General features: G+C 36.2%; 1 protein-coding gene across 1 annotated transcript in view; it reads right to left on the bottom strand.

The window, feature by feature from the left end:
* LOC121419513 overlaps positions 1–22,792 on the bottom strand; it is a 331,043-nt gene that overhangs the window by 111,065 nt on the left and 197,186 nt on the right. Inside the window, exons 107-124 of the mRNA XM_041613966.1 lie at positions 22,248–22,388; positions 21,657–21,755; positions 21,074–21,178; positions 19,719–19,871; positions 18,996–19,136; positions 16,958–17,056; positions 16,408–16,506; positions 8,791–8,928; positions 8,195–8,344; positions 7,286–7,384; positions 6,667–6,819; positions 5,711–5,848; positions 4,676–4,774; positions 3,897–4,049; positions 2,868–3,008; positions 1,759–1,854; positions 911–1,063; positions 281–421 (exon numbers count right to left, since the gene is read on the bottom strand). Coding sequence (XP_041469900.1) covers positions 281–421; positions 911–1,063; positions 1,759–1,854; positions 2,868–3,008; positions 3,897–4,049; positions 4,676–4,774; positions 5,711–5,848; positions 6,667–6,819; positions 7,286–7,384; positions 8,195–8,344; positions 8,791–8,928; positions 16,408–16,506; positions 16,958–17,056; positions 18,996–19,136; positions 19,719–19,871; positions 21,074–21,178; positions 21,657–21,755; positions 22,248–22,388 — 2,298 coding nt within the window. The remainder of the gene's footprint in view (positions 1–280; positions 422–910; positions 1,064–1,758; positions 1,855–2,867; positions 3,009–3,896; positions 4,050–4,675; positions 4,775–5,710; positions 5,849–6,666; positions 6,820–7,285; positions 7,385–8,194; positions 8,345–8,790; positions 8,929–16,407; positions 16,507–16,957; positions 17,057–18,995; positions 19,137–19,718; positions 19,872–21,073; positions 21,179–21,656; positions 21,756–22,247; positions 22,389–22,792) is intronic.

The following is a 22,792-nucleotide window of genomic DNA, read 5'->3' as shown; positions in this document are numbered from 1 at the left end:
TATCTGACATTTCAAACATCCTAAAATCATTCGTTGTTATGATAATTGCAGTGAATTAGTCACCCTTACTTTTTATATTTTTTTTGCTTACTTACGATCAACTAGAATTGTGAATCTTGGCTTCAGAGATTCATAAAATATAAGATAGGAAAACATTTTCATGACCTTATTGTGCTATATCTCAAGGTTTTATCTGACATTTCAAACATCCTAAAATCATTCGTTGTTATAATTGCAGTGATAATTCACCCTTATTTTCATTATTTTTTTGTTTACTTACGATCAACAAGAATTGTGAATCGTTTGTCTACAGGTCCTACGTTGCAGACATACATTCCAGCATCATTCAGACGCAGATCACTGATGAGCAGACGAGTTGCATAGGGTGACAGGTTCTCAGTGTGCATGTGGGCAGTTTCACCTGGAAAAGTACAACAGAATTATGACTTACTTATTTTAGGACAGGTTTGCAGCTCATCATATGCAAGGGTTTCAGTGACTTTTAACACTTTAAACCATTGACAAAGTGCCTCATAATACCAGACCTGTCAACCTCTGGGAATGAAAAATTGTATTCTGTGATGAAAAAATATGCATTTTTCCCCAAAAGGCTGTATTTCATAATTACATTCATGGCGCACACGCTCATAGCGGCACTAAAGATGCATGCAAGCTAAAATGCGCACTTGTTTTAACACAATGATTGAAAAAAAAGTTATATGAAATTACATTGATCCAATAACCACATTTGTGTTATTTTTTTTTACAAAAACCTAATATTAAAGAAAAAGAATACTGTCGAATTTTTTGGTTGCAAAAACGTACTAAATATGCCAAAAACATACCGGTTGGCAGCTCTGTAAAACACTTCCACAGAGGGTTACTCATCAATATCAAAGTAGTATCTTACCTTGTCCAGCAGGATTGATGACATTGCCCTCCCTGTCTCTCCAGACAGGTGCACCATATGGATTCTCTCGGGACACCTCACAGAGATACGACTGATCCTGACCAACGACAGGTACCTGACCGGGCGGCTCGCTCACCAAGATGAAAGTATTGTCTGAGAACGGTGGACAAAATTTAGCAAGATAAATGTATAACTTGGTTCATGATAAACCATCTATAACAGATGAAAAGAAGAATCTAGCAAGAGGTATCAACAGATTAGCAGTTAAACTATGTTACATACATGTTTAACCTTCTAAACTACATCAAATATAAAATCTGGGCCCCGTCTTACAAAGAGTTCTGATTGATCCAATCAATCCTAACTCTATGGAAATCCATCAGTGTCAAAATTTGTTCTACAGAAAATTTACATGTCTTTCGTAAACAAAGAGAAGCAAAGTGAATTTTCAAGAAAACAATGAATGCATGAATATACATCATAAAAATATTTTGAACAAACAGACATACATGTAATAGATGTTGATGTTGCTGGCCGTCCATAGTTGTGATTGATTGGATCAATCGCAACTCTTTGTAAGAAAGGGCCCTGATTTCTTGGTGCATATTTGAGTTCTAGTTACAGGGCTCTGTGTTTATGGTATGTCTACAGATCTGATTTTAAGGTTCAAAGTAAAGTTCAACTACATCTAAGGAGAGACTAGGAAAGATGAACACTTATTTTTGCTTACAACTGTGAGGCACTTGGGTAATACAAAATGCAAATAAGAGGCATAACAAATTTCAATTCAGAATCAACACATAAAAGAATACAAATGAATGTAAATAAATTGAAATAGGACATCTTACCTGGAATATTACACTGCATACCCATTAACCCTATAGGGCACACACATCTCCTATCGATACACTCTCCATTTAGACACTCAGGGTTGCAATCGGGATCTGAAATAGATTAAGGGAATTATATTTTTTGCTTTCTTGTATATTTACCTGTGATAGAATATTTTCAATTATGGCTTTTGCTAATCATCTTGTATAATCAAAACCCTCTTGCAACATAACCTGTTGTAAGTAATGATAAGATAATAATATTCAGCTTTCATAATACATTTACCATGGCTTACAATTAGTCTCTCAATGAGGATTCAAATCTCAAGACCCGTATTTTAAAATCGGGTTTAACTTAAGCTCAGGTTTAAAGTTGTGGTTTAAGTATGGATAGCCAATTGTTACATAAATCACTAAAAGTAGAGATATAATATTTTACCTCATTTGTCTCTCAAATCATTCACAATTGTTTCAGAAGTATTTATAAATAGAAGAATCAGGAAAGAGCACAGTAAACATAAGAAACATAGAAATTAATAAAAAAAAATTGACTCTTATGGCTTCCCATAATTTTAGCACAGAGTAAGACCATGGTCTAAGTTAAATCTGACTTCCGAATACAGCCCCTAGGGTTAAAATGCGACTTACAATAAATTGCAAAGAGTCAATAAGCCCTTTCTGCTACCCTTTCTTTAAAATACCCATTAAACAGAAATAATATATGTATAGTACATTTATTCAGGAATAGAAGGGGAGGGAAGTTTGTCCCATCATCACTGGCAGAGGACCTGGGTATATTGTACCTTCTCTATTTGATTATGAAATAAAGATGATTTATATATAACACTGTACATTTGAGAATAAAGAAAGGATGAAAACTATATGATGCACATTTACATGAATCATTCAAGTAGTTTTACAACAATACCATACTATTTATGAGTATAGATAAAATATCACTGAATTTTAAATGAAGACAAGTATCATTAAAGGATAACATACATGTATATTCAAAATTTTTAATATTTTGTAAATAAAAGCACAGCCAAGCACATAGGCCTAACAAAACTAAAGGACAATGAGAATAGCAAAATTCAGAATAGACATGAAAGGTACTTTAATCTCACCTTCAAAGGTGATGTTGTAACCGTATGTGAAAGGCCCCACCCTGCAAGCATACTGGCTGGAGTCCTCGGCCTGAGCAAACTCAAAAGTGAGCTGGGTAGCGTAGGAGGAGATCTCTTTTGTATAGACTCGATTATTGCTTCCTAAAAGGTAAAGAAATTATTCCATACATGTTTAAATCCTCAGTTGAATCCCTTATGCATGAACTACTTTGAACATTTCTAGATTTCCATGAGACAAGAAAGTGATCTGCATGCTATTCTTATCCTTCTGTTCCTTCAGCAAGAAATTTATCCAACATTGTACCACACTCAATCCAGGTGGGGTAGATGGGTACTAGCAGGAAGTAATTGCTCAAAAAGCTGTGAGCACTGGAATCCGTGGACTAGCTTAGCCTGAGGTAATATAGGAGAGTCTTGAGCAACAAGGTGGACCAATACGCTATACAAATCCTGTATCATTATTTATTATTATCACATTTGTGATAAAATTTTGGCGATTCCTAAACTTTACAGCATACACCATATCTTACATACATTATAATAATAACAAATTCTTAATGACAGTTTCTTTGAGTCAAATTTAAGGGCAAGAATGAAACTTCAGGTGAGGGTACTTATCAATATTGGTATTCAAATTGGAAAAGTAAATTGATTTCATAATTTAATGAAAGATCATAGAGAAAAAAGGTTGTTTTTAATACTTTCATGTTTTTCAAACTATCGTCCTGTACATCAAGATATTGTTTTCAATGTCTACAAAGTTTGGGGATTTTTTAGCATGAAGATTTTTGTACAATTATAATCATATACAATTATTTCTGTATAAAAGTAGAGTCTCTTGTAGAATACAATCTACTTCAAATATTTTCTATTCCTGCTACAATATGGCCTAACATGAAAAACATCTTTCACTCTCAAGTAAGCAATAATTAATGTTCCCCAAATCTTTATAATATACTTTCGAGCAAAATACTGACGAGTAAAAATATATTTTTTACCAAAATAGGGATATCTACAAATCTCACATACCTTGTCCATATGGAGAAACGGGTTGACCACTTGAATCAAGCCATTGGGGAGGGTCATAAGAACTGCTTTCGGGAACCTCACACAGGAAGGTTGCATTACCTCCGACCTCTAACATTTGACCTTGAGGTTCGGTGATCACAATGAAGTCTTCAGCTGCAATGTACAAAGGTAGAATAAACTTTGTAATCAGAAGTGATGGAAAGGACATCTTGCTATGGTTTATAATCACTTGGTCTTCTAGCAGATCGTCTAACACTCAGAATGCCTAGCACCATCATGGCTAAATTCACTTGGTATACTATCAATCTTGACCAATTTCACTTGGTCCTAACACCACCTGATCCAATCACCATCTTGTCCAGTCTAATATTCACTTGGGTTAACTATCATTTGGTCTAAGGCTAATTATCATTTAGTCTGATGCACAGATGTCCACTTACTTTACATTTTTTCAAACATCTACTTCACAAACAAAACACTTTAACATGTTTACTAAGTGGGATTATATAACTTCTGAAGGTTTCCATGGCGAAGAAGAATAGTGTAGTAGGTTTTACGGTACACCATGTATCTTTCTTTCCTGAGGATGACAAGAACACACTTGTAAAAAAGTCAAAATCGAGTGGTCCTTTTCAGGACCAATACTTGCCCAAAAAAGATACATGGTGTACCATGAAACCTACTTCACTACGGTATTATATAAAGTGGATGGACTTGGGTTGTTCTTATATTCATTTACTCCATTCTAAGAAATTCAAATTTGATGCTGGAACTGTTACCTTGTCTTGAGCACGTAGGCCCGTTGAATCCTTCAGGGCATTGGCATTCTCCATCGTTACAGGTTCCTCCATTCTCACAGGGTGGATTGCATTCTATCTCTACACATAGATAAAAATGCAAAGAAACAAATCAATTTTATAGTATTCCAAAAGCCATGACATACTCTCCAAAACCGAACATCATGTGGAAAAAAATAAATAAACTAGCTGGATTCTTGATTGCATGCAGCCGAAATATAAGCCTCTGAAATTGCCAGACCATTACCTCTTTACAAAAGAAAATATAATAAACAAGGGGGATTCTCGACTGTAATGGGAACAGCACAACACATTGTCAGTTGACCAAGTTTAGTTGGATGAAAGAATTCACCTGCAAAGCCAAGGACCCATTTCACAAATAAACTGCAATTGCACAAATTTGCAATAACCGTTTAAAGCTACTGAAATTATTCTATTTGATTAGCTGATGGCAAACCTTTTACGGACGTTGTGCATTTGTAATATTGTAACAAGTCTTTCAGGAAACAGGGTCCAGGTGGGTGTTTCATAAAGCTGTTTGTAAGATAAGAGCGACTTTAAGAACGACTGGTGATCCTTTCTTGTGGTAAACGGTATATTCATTGACGATGGTTTAGCGAGGAAGAAAGGTTCACCAGTCATTCTTAAAGTCGCTCTTAACTTACGGACAGCTTCATGAAACGGCCCCTTGGTGGGTGCTTCATAAAGCTGTTCATAAAGTTACGCATGACTTTACGCATGATTGTTACATGTTCTTAGGCCCTAAATCAACCAGTCTTGCGTAAAGTCATTTGTATCTTACAAACAGCTTTATGAAACACTCACCAGGGGCCTGTTGCAGAAAGAGTTGCGCAACTTGATTTTCAACCAATCAACAGCACGCATTTGGGACTTGCGATTCATTTCTTGGCTTGCGTTTAAACGCAACTCTTTCTGCAACGGGCCCCTGCTCTCCCTTCAATGTATGGTACAGGTGTATAGCTTTTACCCATAATAAACCATGAAAATCCTACTAACCAGCATAGTTGACATTGATATATTTCACATCAGGTCCCCCAGTGCAGTAGTAAACACCAAGATCCGTCTCTCCAAGGTTTCTTATCACAAGCTCAGAACTCATGTTGTTCAAAACATTCACGAAGACATTGCTCACATCTGTTAAAAAGCAGGAAATAAACATAGATGTCACAATTTTCACTCGAATTATATATGAAAAATTAAATAATGGTAAAGATCAATATCAGAAATAAGAAAAGCAGAAGCATCAAGAAACATGGCCTTGAAGAACATGTTAGGTGCTCCAGTTTACCTTAATGAATTTGTAGTGTTTATTTGTGAATTAAAATGTAACTTAACCTCTATTATTCTCACCCTATGGATTTCATATGGCAGAAAAAATATGACAGAAACATATATTTTGACATTAACTCAATTAAACACAAATTTTAATTACAGAGATGAAGTAATGTTTCAAAAATACCGGACAAAATTAACTAAATACATTAAATACATAACTAGTCAGAGGACAGTCCTAACCATACCCTGTCCAAGTGAATCCAGAATAAAAATAAGAATAGAAAAAAAATAAGCCTTGATAAGTCAGTGATGAATAAGATTTGGTGTACACTAGAAATTTGATTCCTAAAGATGTATGATTGATCTGTCATTATACCAGGGGCCCGACTTACAACAAGTTGTGATTGATCCGATCAATCGCAACTATGGAAAGCCATCAAAGTCAACATATAAAATGCATGTTTGTTCAATAAATTTTCTAGATCTGAATGTATATCCATAAATTCTTTGATTTCTTGATAGTTTGGTGTGTTCTCCTCTGCTTAGAAAGGACATTCTGCAAATTTCCTGTAGAAAAAATTATGACACTGATGGATTTCCATAGAGTTACAGTTGATTGGATCATTGGTAACTCTTTTTAAGATGGGCCCAGTTTGCACTTCACAGGAGCCTCTTACCACCAAATTGAGCAGGGATGAGTTGTCCATTGCGGAACCATTGAGGGCGCTGTACAAAATGATCTCCTTCCTGAACTGCACATAAGTATCTGATCTCTGATCCTGGTGTCGGTTGAAGCTCAGGGTCAGGGGTGATTGAAATGTAACCATTAGCTGGAGGAAGAACAAAAATGATGAATTTCATCTTAGCCTTTGCTTTTCTGTTGGTACCACTCATTGTACTAGACCCTCCTAGCGATTTTAAACGTTTGATTCTTTTTTATTTCAATTCTCTTTGTTGAAGAACCCATGTCCTGTTGATGCGGTTTTATTTGTGCAAGTGTAGACATATTGAAGTCCATAACTCACAAATTTGTTCTTTCACACTTTATTGTACTGTAAAATGTTCATATAAGGTATATTTATTAAAACAACTAGAAAACTAAACAGACTGGCTTTCATGTATAGAATAGATTTTTTTGTGTTTTGTTACTTGGCCAACCTCGGTACTACATGTACACTATCATGATAAGTTTTGTTTTTATTTTCATCATCTTCAACTTTGAATGCCACTAGACATGAATAAAATTAAATAATTTGTACAAAGTATTGCAGCAGTGTGAACTCTACCACTACTTACCAGGTACTTTACATTCGGTACCAAGCCAGTCTGATGTACACTGACAGACCCCGTTCACACAGTCCCCACCATTCCTACACACTGGGATACAGTCAGGTTCTGTGAGAAACATAAAAAGAGGCAAAAGTGACAAAGAGTAAAATAACATCCATTCAATCCAATTCAATAATGGTTCTATTTAAAAAAAAATAACACTGCATACCAGCCCACAGGCTGAATTTTGCATGTTTTACAGTGCACATTTTCTAAAAAGATACTATATTGCCGGTATTGATGACTCTACTTTAGTACTGACCAGCAGAGGAGACAATATTAATTAATTACATCCTGAAGCAACTGCATAAAATAATTAATCTTGTGTACATCGAACCCCCTATTATTTTCCATTCTTAATCTCTTCAAATACTACTTAAGCCATGATACCATAGCATAAAAACGTCTAAATAAAACCTGAATATCGAGACAAAAATGTTTAAGAAGTTTCATGTACAGACTTTAGAAGTACATCAGGACTACCAGGGCTATTTGAAATTTCATAGTACAAGGGGTGTTAAATCATTATCATTATTTTTACTGTTATTAGGATCACCACTGTTATCTTTATTTTCAGTTATTATTATCATCTTCAGTATTATTATTACCATTATTATCATCACAATTACTATCAATTCTCAAAATAATCATAATGTTAATTTTTTATTACAATTATTATTATCATAATAATTTTTGTAATCTATAATTATTATATTCATCGTTATTATAACTACTGAAATCATTATCATCATAATTATTCGTACAATTATGAATTTCATTATCATCACTATTATTATTATCAATATCATTATTATCATCACCATAATGATACATATTACGATCATTACAAGCAGTCAACTACAAATCTAAACTTGCCTTCTCCTGCAACAAGCACTGTTCTGCTTTCTGTGAAAGGACCAACCATGCAGGAATAATCTCCAGAGTTAAAGGCCTGGGCATTGAACATGACCAGTTCTGTCTTTAGGTGTGTGTGGTGGTAGGTTCCAATGGCTTCATCAAGAGTACCTAAAGATAAAAATAAATTGCAGAACCATTGATAAAAACAGCAGAAACAAAAACTTCAATTTCCTTTCGCATTTCTCTTTTTCCCTCTATTTTCGTGCTTCATTCCCTCTAGTTGTTTTGTCTTACAAGTTGGTTTAATTCTTTTAACAACAAAACAGATTTCAAAAGATTTCACACACTCATTTCTGTTACATTTTCCACGTATTACTTTCTCCCTCCAAGTCCAACAGAGGACATACATGTAACATTTCTATCAGCAATTTCTATCTGTCCATCTTCATTATTTTCTCACATACATTTGCATAAAATAATCATCACTGTATCTTCATTCCTTTCACTCTCTCTCTCTCCCTCCATTTTTTCACCCTATCATGCAAAATATTCATTTATTCATCAAGACCAAAAACCACAAACAGAGTAACCAATGAAACTTCCTAGAGACATACCTTCAGACACCTTATCTCCCTGCGAATCCAACCACATAGGACTACCGTAGGTATCGTCATTGACCTCACACACAAGACGGAGATCATCACCCGCCATGATGATGACATTCTCTGGGCCATCGATTGTGAGATCCACACCTTATGAAGAAAACAAAAACACATATCATTAGAAAAGTCTTAGGCACCTTTGAATTTTGTCTCTCTTGCAGCAAGCCTACAAGTAGGGTTTTCATTAAGGTAGCTTGTCAAAAGTCCATGCACCGTTTTTCATCGTTCTTCCCGCATCCGGGTTTTTGCTTCGGCTTTCCCGCCCAACGTTCCCTTGCCTTCAAAGGAACGGCCGCCATCAAAAGCCCTTTGATGCCACCGTTCTTTTGTTCGTCTTTCCTGCAAGTCTTAATTTCTGTCGAAAGGCCGAAGAATCTATTCTAAATAGCTCCCTCTACGACCAAAACAAATGTGTGCCTTCATCATGTTCATATTGACTGTCGGATCGAGAGTTCGGGTCACTGTTCTGAACTACTGTATTTCGCATCTATAGTGGAAGTTCGGGTGCATTCATAAAGCCACGGTAGCTTAATAAAAATCACGCAAATGTCATAAATCGTTACTGATCACACGAATTTGCTCCAATATCCATGAAAACCTCTTTTTTGCAATTGAAAGAGAGTCAATTCATGATGTTTTAGGTGGGAAAATAAGATTCCACATATTTTCGTTCCGTAGGCCAAAGCCATTCGTAGAATTCACGTCTACTTAGAATATTAATTATTACTCGCATCTCAAACAAGTGTCGAGAGCCCCCCCCAAAAAAAAAAAACAGAAGGAAATAGAATGATAAATAAATATGACCGGAACAGCTTGACACTATTAGGCATAGATAGATCAAAGATTTACAAAGATTTATTAGAAACTGTTTTAAATAGTCTCTTAAAATTTTTGACGGGCAACCATTTCCCCAGGATAACATATTGTCTCTTAGTTTTCTTTATCTCCATGTTGTAAAGAAGCGGGATCAAAAGGGATTGTGAAAGAGGAAAAAGAAAACTAAGAAGTCAAAGGGAGAGAAAAGGAAGGGGAAATAGAGAGAAATAAGAAAATAATATTGGGATGGAAAAAGAGGAAGGGTGAAAAAAATGGAGGAAATACAGTTGAAAGAGTGGGAAAAAACTCGGAAATTTGAAAGGGGTTCTCCAGATAAGCGATTCCATGTCCCTCGACGTCAATGTCCGATTGTGTTAAAAACGACTGTCATCGATTAATATTAATCTTTTTTTTGGTTGTTGTTTGACCAAATGCGTGCGCATCCCGATTTCTGCCTCTGCATCGAAATCAATATTCATGAGAAAGCAGAGTTGTGTTCTCGCAGAATTCGTGATCAGGGGGGGGGGGGGGTTAAAAACATTTTTCCCAAAATTCATGACTTGCGTTTTCGGAATGAGAGTACGCATGCGTGTGGACTGGATATTTACGAAATTGTCGTCTATTTTGAAAACTGTATGCCATGAATGAATCAGCATCCTCAAATTTCCGGTACCCTTCTATCACTGGGGGATTCAGGGGAGGGGGGGGGGTCTGCCCCTTGCCCCCCCCCCATTATGAGAGGCACAATTAAAATTTGTAATGCAAAATGCAGCCAAAACAGAAAAGTGCCCCCCCCCCTTGAAAGCGAACCTATTTTTTCCCCCTGTCATGGATCCGCCCCCACCTTTAGACATTATGTTGTATAGACCCAATTCTTGGTTGGATTTACATTTACATAGGGCCCCCCCCCAACCTATTGGCGGAGCAAAAAAAAGGGAAAGAAAGAAAAAGAGAGAAGAAAAAAGAAGGGGAAACATAAGAGGAGGAAGGCGAGTGAATAAGATGAGGCGAAGACTTAGAAAATAACTTTAATAATCATTACGCTAATGGGACAACCAATTCAAAGAAATAAACAAATATCAACCTTGGGCGGCCGATCGGGGAAAATATGGGTGAAAAAATCACCCTCCCCCTATTGGCGGAGGCTGGATCCACCCCTGATTTAGATTTACATTTTATTTACACTATCGATCCTCTCTCGGGGCATGAGAGTACAATATAATAACAACATATAACAGACTAAAGTATAACTTCATTTAATTGGTTTAACGTATTAAACGTAATGTTCGGATTAAATATAAATACCAACTGTGGTAACGATCACAAAATCAGTTCGATCAGAATCCAATGAATTTTACCAACGAAGTGTTTGTTTGTATAAATGAAAAATATTTGCCAAATAGCCCTGTGAAAGAAAATCGTAAAAGTGCTGAGGAATGAGCGATATAAGCACAGAATTCCATCAAATGTCAGATATTTTTTAGGCAATATTATGATACACTGTACCACGTATGCTTTTATGTTTTAGTGATCATCAGAATTATCGATATTGAGCGGCGATTTCATTATTCTACAAAGATAAGTGTATTTTAATGTACTAGATCTAGATTTATGATGAATATTTCGTATCGAAATCGTCATGTAATCATATTTAAAATTGCTCCTGATACCTTGTGCTGTACATGGTCTGTAACCTCCCATAGTTATCGATATCGTCATCACCGCTGTTACTATCGCAATCATCTTCATTTGTCTATTATTATTATAAGTATTATCTTCGTTAACATTTCTATTATTTCATTATAATTTTATCTTCATGAATCGATGGGGTGGGAGAAGGAGGAGAAGACTGAGAATTACCAAGGAGAAGCAGACGTACATGTAGAATGGGGGAGCAGTAAAAAGGGATGAGAATAATAATGAGAGATGAGGAAGGATATGGAGAGGAAAAACAAAGATAGAGAAAAAAAGGAGATGCAAGAGAAAAAAGAATAAGAACGAAGGAAAAGCAGCAGGAGACTTATAAGAAGGGCAGGTGGGCAGAAGAACAAGAAGAGAGACGTAGAAAAATGGGAGGAATGAAAGGAAAGAAGCAGCAGAAAAGAATAAGGTGGAGAAAACAGAATAATGAAAGACGACTAAGGATATGAAGAAGAAAAAAAAGATAAAGAAAAGGAGTAAGAAGAGTAGATGAAGAAGGGGGCGAAGGATGAGCACAAGAAGAATAATAAAGTGGAAAAGAAGAATAACGACGGAGAAACAGAAGAAATAGAAGAGGGGGTGAGTTTGTTCTAAAGTAAAATCAATGTGAGTAGAATTAAATTAATGTTTTTATCTATATTGCAGTGATTACATCACTACAATACTAGGATGCCATTATGTTCAATAATTTAAGCTTGGCAAATTCTGTACTTCACGGGTGAAGATATGGGGCCGTAAGCTGCAGGGAGATATGTAGAGTGATATATTAGCATTAGATCATTACTCTAAAATAGATGGAATATGATTATTTATTTATAACTAATATTAGTTAGTACACTTACTGACCTAAACTAAAGCAAAAGCAAATAGGGCCATGATATAAGCTTCTCCATCAAGAGAATTGAACATTATTGACCTTTCAGGATTGCTTGCCATTGATACTCATCGAACTGTTCTTAGTCATTGCCCAGGCCTATGATCATGAAAGAGCAAGATCACTCGCCCGTATAGTAGAGAATCATTGACAATAGCATGCTCAGCTGGTTCGCCAAAGAAAACAATGGGAGAGCTAGACGCTCACAGTCTTTAATTCCTCATATCCGCTGTCGTGATTATTGTAGTAATTTCAATAGATAAACCTACTTCAAAAGACCGTTGGCCCGCCCGATGGGGAATCTTTTGTAATAATGTAGTGTTTTAAAGTACGTGTATGCAGTAACTACCATCCCCACTTCTGTTGTGCTATTTAAAGGATTTCTTTCACCATCATCGAGGAGCGATTAGCGTGTAAAATCGCATAAATTATCTCACATAACGGATCTAATGTTCATGATTACCAACATCACCACAATCATTACCATTATCTTTCATATTTTTTAATGATATAAACTATAAAATTGATACTGGAGAACGATTGGAAATAGATAATGAATGAATGATGATGATAACAGTGATGATGATGGTGATAATTAGAACTTTGAAGTGATATTAATGGACATGATAATAAGAATAATAATATCAGTGATAATGTTGATGATTAAACATTAACAAGCGAAGATGATTGGTATATTTGCGGCAATGAACCATGTATAACTTGAGAAGCGTTTTTCCTTTATCATGTTTGTTATAAAAGGGTTTTCATATCATGATCCTGCAAGACATAGATTATATGTAGATTAAAAAGAAAGAGAATGGATAGCAATCTAATTATGGAAAAGATTTAGCGGGATGTCAAGTCCGATGCAGTATAAAAAATGATTGCATATCGAGGTCGATGCGATTTTTTAATATCAACGATATCATCCCCCAGAGTCTATCAAGTTATGAGTTTATGTGCATTTTTAGCAAAATTGACATTTGTAATACGAGATTATTCTAATTTTAGAGTGCTGTAACATCCGAACTGCGTGGCATTCCTGCTGCGTACGTTTTGAATTCATCGGATATTTCGATTTCTGGATGCATGTTATATCAGTTAAAGCGGTGTACGCCTGAATCATATTGATTGTCATTTGTATATATTAACTTTATGATAACGTTGATATACAAAAACAGAATTCATCAGGTTCTTTATCATTACACCAATGATATGAACTTATGCACATATAGGCCTACGTCTTTTGCTTGATAGAACACTGACACCCCCTCCCCTCCATTAGAGCGAGAACAATATTGTGCCCTTTCATTAATATTGATTTCGATAAGGAGATCGGGAACCGCAAGCCATTAATAGGAATTTACATTATTTGTATACCACTTACAAGTGAAGCACAAAATATGTATCTAAACGCTACGGAACAAATAGAGAGAATGAATTTCACCAAAAATTAAAGTAGTTGCACAGTTCACATTAGGCTGTAAACGATAGGGGGCTTCCAATGCGGCGGGAAAGGCTATTTACCCCCCCCCCCCAAAAAAAAGAGTTTTAACATGGATTTGAATTTCTCTCTTGAATCTGCTTGTTTAATACTTTCTGTTAGATTGTTCCTGAGTTGGATCTAGGGGGGGGCAAGGGGCCCGCCCCTCCCTCCTCCCTCTATTGGCGGAGCAAAAACAAAACGGGGAAAGAAAGACAAAAAGAGGAAAAGAGTGGAGAAAAAAACATAGGAAGAGGAAAACGATTGAATAAATAAGATGAGGGGAAAACAATATAAAAAAAATTATGTCATGTCTTTATATAAAATTTTCGCTCCTACTTCACGCTTGCATTGCCTTTTAGGTGATTTACACATATGGAACTCAAAATATCAAATTTTGAAGTCAATATACATAACATATTTCAAATCGGAAGTCGAACTTTCATTTTTAAAAAGTGTTCTGTAAAAATTTATTTTTTTATTGTCTGAATATCAACATTTTCTGCTTCCGCTGCGCGCTCACAAAATTTGATTTGTCAGGTACCTATTATTTTCCTGTATTCCATTTTAGTTATCAGAATATCCCTATTCATGTCAGATTGTAAAAAAATATTAGCTAGTGCTGCACGCTTTCGTATTACTAACTTTACGTCGGTAAATTATGTTTACCTTAGACACTGGGAATCTAATTTGCAATAATTTGACATACACACATTGCAGATTAATTTAAATATTTGATAGGAAGAAGAAATCAACGGCAATATACACGTATTGTTCAAGTCAAAACGTGAAGGTTAAAAAAAGAATAGGTATAGAAAAAGTTTTAGAAAAATTCAAAGGAAGAAATTAAGTTGGATGAAAAAAGAAGCCATCAGAATTAAGTTGACAAAATTGAATATTATAAGTAGAACAGGAAAATTGAAAGAAATAATTAAGTCCCCTCCCCCCAGCGGACTGGTTTGAAGGGGTGGGGTCACCATGCATAAAATCATGGTACTTGTGGAGGCCTCAGCCCCAGACCCCTTTCGGTTATGTGGCTCCAGGATGGTAATCAAGAACACTAGGTCACGGAGCACTCTAGATCACAGGGGAAATTTATATAAGAGAATAAAGACGGATCCAAGGTAAAAAAAATATAGATTTTCCTGTCCAATATCATGTCGGAGTCACTTAAATGTGTTAATTTGCATTTTGATTCACGCGATATTTTTCATCGGTCATTAAAGTGTAGAATGGGATTAATAGAAGACGCTATAATTCCTTTATAAACACTCGACTCTATTCATGGTCAAGACTACCTCAACTTTGATAATTTCAATATTCATTTTTAAGTGCTTTTGATTTCGTTCGAAGGTAAAGATGTTTGTAATGGTCTTAAAAAGTAACGAAAGTACTTTTTGTTCTGAATTTCGGGCAATGAAACTCAAGAATTGTGCATTTAAGCTACAATGACCGATATGACAGCTTGAGCATCCAATTTATTTTTTAAAGTTCAAATAAATGATATTTTATTCGTTTGTTTTGCACGGCATCTGTATTATGTGTGAATATATAAGTTTCTAGAATTCAAATGCAGTGGCGTATCTAGGATTTTCCACAGGGGGGGGGCAAAATCGCCAAAAAAAGAGTCCTCAAAAAAGGACATTTCACAGCAAAAACAAATTGACAAGAGGGCTAAATTAAACATAGACCTATGTTAAGCTCAAATTTGAATTTCAACGCTGCCCTTAGTTTTCAGCCTTTTTTCCACCAAAAAACGTTTGCATTTTATGTTTTTAGTGTTTTTTTTCACAGTAGCGTTTCAGTGTATTGCTTTAAACGCCATCATTTTTGGACCCAGGTATGATTTATATTGCATCTTTTGCGTGGGGTTTTGCATTTCGTTTACAAAGATGTTAAGGTCAATTCCATATCTTTCCTTTTCACCCGACAATGCTGACTGTGCGGGCTCAGTGTGATGAAAAAAAATCTTACCCTCGCCTGAACACTTACTTTCAGAAATTCAATATCTTAACGGTATGTTCTTCAAAATAAAACAACATGCTCGTGCTAAAGGTCTAAAGCTTAATTGTTCTATTAAAGAAATGAAATCTAAATCTTATTGAATTTTGTCATATACTGAAACCCGAAACGAAAAATTATCAAAAAAATGTGAAAGCGTAACTTTTGAAAATATACACCCCACTGAACTACGCACACCGATACAAGGACACAACGATATCCAGATCAGTGACCAGAGATCGCTCGTTTAATAGTTTGCCTAAGACGTCGATATTGTGGACATAGAGGGCGCTCATGCAGAAACATCTAATCGGAGAGCCAACCGGGGGTGTCAAAAGAAAAGATAAAAGCGCACGCTTCCGTTTTCGCTGCAAAAGGGAACGCTGTCGTCTTAAATGGCAAGAGCACTGACCCGTAGGAAAGAAAAATGGACAATGGCACGCTGAGCGGGTTCGCCGCAGAATATAAAGGTAAAAACGCACGCACACCTTTGACAAGCCGCCTAACAAAGGTAAAAAAAAAAAAATTGATTATTATATGGATTAGCCAAAACAAGTTACAAGTTACAAATTTTTAAATTTCAACATTCTATATAAAATCAAAAGATTCATAAGTTGGGTGATAAGGATAAATAATAAGTTCTTCATGTTTCTGCGACCATCCCATTAGGGTAACATCCTACATAGTTTCTAACCTGGCATTTCACAAGCTTCCCCTCCGTATCCATCAGGGCAGTTACAGGCTCCAGCAAGGCACATCCCACCATTCAAGCAGGGTGGGTCACAAATGAGAACTGTAAAAGAAAAAATGGTAAAAGAAATGGAGACATATGCATTGGACCACACATGATTGTAATGGGATATAGTTTGAAGGGATCTTGACACTAATATCCTAAAGAACAAACAGGAATGTCTGGGATGCTACAAAAGGATATCTTTTAATGTTACTATTTGAAAAGCATTGGTCACTTTTATTCTACACATCAAAAAGAAATACTTTCCATGTAAAGCACCATATTGGTTTGGACTATACATGCCATGAAGGATCTGTTGTTCTGTGAGCTGTCGTCTCATCACTAAAAAAGAAATATTGATAAAAATCTTACTTCTCTGTAGACAAGCTGGTCCTGTGAAGCCATCATGTAAAACACCATATTGTTTTGGACTATGCATGCCATATAGGATTGATTATTTTATGAGCTCTTGTCTCATCACTAAAAAAATAAATATCTATAAAAATCTTACTTCTCTGTAGACAAGCTGGTCCAGTGAAGCCATCTCGACAATAACACTTGCCCATGAGGCAGGTTCCTCCATTGAGACACTGTGGGATACATGCGACCTCTGAAAAATGGAAAAAAAAGGATATTAACCCTATCTAGGCCGGGGTATTTTTGGAGTTCATATGGCCGGGGGGGGGCCTCCCAGGCCCCCCCTAAGATCTCGGCCGTCGACCGCGCGATTGCGCCGAAAATTGGCACGCAGGTTGCCTGGGACATAATCTACAAGATTGTATAGTAATTTATTTCATGCGAATCGCTATTAAGTGATTATGCTAATTTATGTGTAATTAGTATGCGAAATCATACTTTTTCCTCTAACTCCCTAAATAAAGCTCCAAATGTACTAATTTTTGGTATAGAAACTCTTTGTGGTGTTCTTAGCAAGTGTAAATGAAAAAAATTGCGATATCAAATAATTTTCTTATGTATTTTATTGTTTTTGTAATTTCTTATGTATTTCTTTGTTTTTTGACCTTTTGTTTTTCATTGTTTTTTTCAATGAAATTTGTTGGTGACTCTTCTGTGATCATAAAAAGCATAAAATAAATACATTTAGACCAGCAAAACTAAAAATAATCATACATTTATGAATTTTGGTTGAAAACACAATTTGCATTGACTTTGTACACGAAATCACGTTTTTGAGCAATTTTTGGTCTGACATGCACTTACATAATGTTGCGTAATTTCGGAACTACGTACCCGGGTGACGCAAAGTTGGTCTCAAAAGTTGCGCGAGACTTGAAAGTAAATAGTCAGTGAACGGCCCGGTCAAAAAATTTTGCGCAGCGAAAATATTGCGCGATTCGTTGAGGGTTAAAAGGATAATAAAAGAGCGTTGATATTGCGCAGCTACTGTGATAATATATTCTGCTGCGCATAACAAGATGAATGACAAATATTTTAGAGTATTACTGAAAAGATAAGCCTTAAGGTGTGCTTCAAACATACTAAATGTGGGTGATTCCCTTACTTCAATGTATATAATGACCCCTGTGACCTTTGTTCTTTTGCTTCTGTACCCCTAAGCTAATAAGACCACCATCACTCTTATATGCATTACTTTGACTGAATTTGAAGTCAATTCTTCAAATAGTTCGACAGTGAGTTGCCTCCATGTACGGGATAGTCACTGTACAAGGCTTATTTGTCTTTGACCCTTGTACCCCCAAAACTAATAAGACCATTATCGCTCATAAATGCACACTTGGAATAAATTTGAAGTCAATTCTTCAAATAGTTCGACAGTGAGTTGCCTCCATGTACAGGATAGTCCATGTACAAAGCCTACTTAACTTTTACCTTTGTCCCCCCGGAAATAATAAGACCATCAACACTCATATATGCACACTTGGACTAAATTTGAAGTCGATCTACCAAGTAGTCCTTTAGTTGCATCCTTGAACAGAGTTATCTCTGTGCAAGCCTATTAGAATGACAGAATTCATCTTTCCTACTATGTGTGGATTGGAGGATGAAATGTGTGAAGCATTTGTCAGAATCTTAGCATCACTGCTCAGACTTCTACAAGACCACACAGCACAGATAAACTGCACTACAAGAAAGACAAAACATATTACTGTCTTTATTTTCACTTTTCACACACCGATCGACATCATCACTGGATAGGACTGTTCCAATCAATGCCAACAAAGAAAATATTTGCTATCTGACAAATAGCAGATTAGGGATAAGTTTGAGGTCTAGAATAGAAATCTAATTTGGAGAGGAAATGGTTGAAAAAATGAAAATAATTCAGGCTTACTTGAAATCATGTTTGCTTTTCCAGGTGTATCTAACAAAGTGTTGGTCCCCAAGCCAATCTTTATTTGCTCATTACTCTGTAAATAGAATTTTCTTTCTGAAAAATTGTTTGGCAGTTATCATTTATTTATAGACTTATTCTGTTAGGTTTGTTCAAATTGATGGACATTTAATTTTATGTTGTCACCATTACCAGAGTATATTTTTTTAATGTGAAGCATTCTCCAGAATCTCACCATCTACGATGATGTTGAAGAGTCTTCTAAGAGGTCCTACAGCACAGATGTACTGCCCTTCATCCTCAAACTGAATGTCCATGATGAAGAGACGTGTTGCATACTGGGATATCTGCTCAGTCTTCATGTGAACATTACCACCTGAAATTCAAAGAGAAAGAAGATACAATTGCGGGTGAAACAGGGGTCTGATAACGTCAACCCTGATTCAAGACAAAGGTAATGCACTGGTCCCTGATAAAGCTTCACTTTTTTATTGCCAGGTCTTTCGGGGAGAAGGTGGAGTTTCATGCTGTCTTCTAATAAAAGTAGGATTAAATATTCATTGGTAAGCAATTGAGGGAAAGAATGATGGTGCGAGTCCCAGTCATAGGGTCAATACAACACTTTCATGCAGGCCATAAAAAAAATAGCATGATGCCTAGAGACCTTTTGAAACATTTATTTTAAATATCTTCTACCCGATGAACCTGTTGCTGGCACATTGCTACAGAAAATTGATGCCAAACTACTCCCCACAAATGACCACATATACAATGTAGTATAAAAACCTTGGGATGTGCGTTTGCATGATTCAAATTATAACTTGTTTCCCAGAGACAATAAGAATTTCATTAAACACAAATTCAAGGATACAACATGACAAAAGGCTTGGATCAAATCTTTCATGGAATCAAAAGATTTACATAGGCAGAAGAACTGCACAATTGCAAGACAACTTACCCAATGCCATGGGTTGGATTTGCTGTCCCTCTGGGTTAATCCAGATTGGCGATCCATAGGGATTATCCTGAGGTACCTCACAGATGTAGCTTACATCGGCACCGAGGATTGGATTATCCTGATCCGGGATCCTCACCCATACAATGCCTTCATCTACAAGAATATCATACAAGTAATAGTATTAGAGTGAATGTTCAAAAGAATTTTCATTCATGTGAATGTTACAAGACTAGGGCCCAGTCTTACAAAGAGTTGCGATTGATCCAACCAATCATAACTATAGAAAGCCAGCAAAGTCAACATCTAAAATTCATGTTTGTTCAAAATTAAAATTAGATATGAATGTATATCCATAAATTCATTGATTTCTTGACAATTTGGGTTCTACTTTGGTTTACTAAGGATATTTTGCTAATTTCCTGTAGAAAAATTATGACACTAATGGATTTCCAAAGAATTACGATTGATTGGATCAAACATAACTCTTTGCAAGACGATGCCAAGATCTATCCCATACTTCACAACAATTACTCTTGTTCACTTTGTCTATCACGCCCGATCCCATCCCCCCCACCATACACCCTCAACCCAGCTCTCCTAATCCAGGGGGGTGTTTCACAAAGATTTAAGTATGACTTAGGTCGCACTTAAATGTCAACGCGTACAAGATATGCAACGCGCAATCTAATTGATCAATACGCAGTAGTGCGCGTCCTCTTGGCATGATCTGACCAATGCTGTCATGCCTTTTATACTGCGCGCAACTAGGCATTTAAGTGCGACTCTAAGTCATACTTAAATCTTTGTGAAACACCCCCCTGGCCTCCACTCGCTTCTTCAATACCTTCATCTACAGGAAGATCATACATGTAGCAATTATATTATAATTATTGCACTTTGCTCTACAGTAAAGCAGCACAACAGCTTTTACACACATTGCAGAGCCATTACTGCTATTTCATATTTACTCATTTGAATTTATTCTACACTCCATGCATTTCAATCCAATGCAATTTGGCTCCTGTGGAGCTCTCTTCGTTTAAATACATATGAATTCTATTTCAATTCTATTCAGGAGACTTCAACTATACTCAAGATGGTATCACTCAGTATAAATTGGTTCAGACTTGGTATACTAGGAATTTATCCTGAATTCGAATTCACCTGGCCTCTGTAACACAAAGGTTTGCGATGAAATACAATTATGAAAGAGCTGCACTGATTAGCTCCCAGTCAGTATTTCAAACAGAGTGCGCATGCAACAGTGATCTTGATTGGTCATTGGTATTTAGCGATTGATTCAACTTTATCCACAAGGACTGAACTCAATTCAATTCATACACAATCTAATTTACCTGTCTGGTTACACTGTGGACCAGTGAATCCATATTGGCAGTTGCACACACCATCTACACACTCCGCTCCATTCAAACATGGTCTCAGGCATCTCCTCATCGATGCTACAGAGAAAAAAAAGTGAATCATAAAAATCATAAATACTTGTCAACCTATCAATCCATAAATAGGAAACGATTCACATCGAAATGAAAAATACAGGCACACTAAAAAAAAATATAGGTATGCAACCTTTTAAATATCTGTGCTGCGTCTTTTCTAAACCAACTTTCTGAATTTGCAGCTATGTTTAGACAATTTACTTATACAGGATACTTTATTACAAATAATGATACTAATATTAATAAAATTTAACTGCTTAGGACACACTACTTCAAAGTACTGATAATAGAAAGTGAAAAACTGAAAGAAAGGTTACAGAAGAATACAAATATTTCAGAATAATGCCTTTTTTAAGAATGAGATATTTGAAGGTTTGTATGGTGGTACAGATGCCAGAAACTTTATAATAAATGGTTTAAAAATACTGATAATTGAATTTAAACCTATACTCACATTTGAACACATGGTTTTGAAACTTACCCAGCTGTCCACACATTGGTCCAGTGAAAGGGAACTGACAAATGCACTCTTGATTGATGCATTCTCCTCCGTTCAGACAAGGGGGTTCACATTCCTCAACTATGGTGAAAGATTTAGAAAAGCATGTCTGAGACTTCACAAAAAATTATCTATGGAATACTATGGGTATATCATGCATGCATTGCATGTATTTTCATTGTAATATTTTGCAGTGAATTGGTAAAAATAAGAAAAACAATATATATCACTGATATTTGCTGTATATATGCTTTCATATTTTTATTTATGTACAGAAGATTTATACAATTCAGCCGATGCCGTAAATTGGTCTTAAAATGAAATATTATTATTATTACCATTATTATACATATTTTGTACGACACCTTGTCGAAAATCAGAGCGGGGCTTCTCTCGCAGAAATCCTGCAACAGCTTCTCATGACAAATTATAAGTAACCATAGACAAAATAATGGAGACTGCAGGATAGCTGTAATCAAAAGATGCATAGCATCCCAATAGCAGGAGTCCTGCTGAAAACTTGGCACAAACTTTTGATAAACTTGCCCATCATGACATGCTTGTGATACTCACTGTTGACGATGACGTTGACTGACGATTGGAAGTCTCCAACGACGCACTTGTATGTCCCTGCATCTAGAGGAGACACGCCCACAAGATTTAGCGTTGACGAAGACGCTGAGGTCTGTACGGTGTGAAGACGGGCTATGCCTCCTAACAAGTAGAAAAAATACATAACTTTTAAAGTATGATACTAGGCAAGCTAGATTTTGGCTGCAGCTATTTCTCATCAACCAATATACATCCTTTGCTTTGGAGGCTTATTTGTATTGTTAAATAAAAATAAATAATTCCTGCACACACAATGTGTGCACATCCTACTCTCCCTGGGGAGTATTCCAGTCAGTCGCCGGTGAGGCGCACACAGTACTGGACAAGCTACAATGACTTTCACATCCAACCAGGTCCCCATTTAGCACCTGGGTCGAGAGTGGCAAAGTGTGGATTAACGCCTTGCCAAAGGACGCCAGACCGCGGTGGGATTCGAACACATGACCCTCTGTTTACAAGGCGAGAGTCAGAACCACTACAACAAGTCCCCTCCACAGGGAGCAAGG

Source organism: Lytechinus variegatus, chromosome 8 (assembly GCF_018143015.1).
Source record: "Lytechinus variegatus isolate NC3 chromosome 8, Lvar_3.0, whole genome shotgun sequence".
Classification (NCBI taxonomy): Eukaryota; Metazoa; Echinodermata; class Echinoidea; order Temnopleuroida; family Toxopneustidae; genus Lytechinus; species Lytechinus variegatus.
Note: the sequence above shows the minus strand (reverse complement) of the source record. Positions and strands in the feature narration are given on the sequence as shown.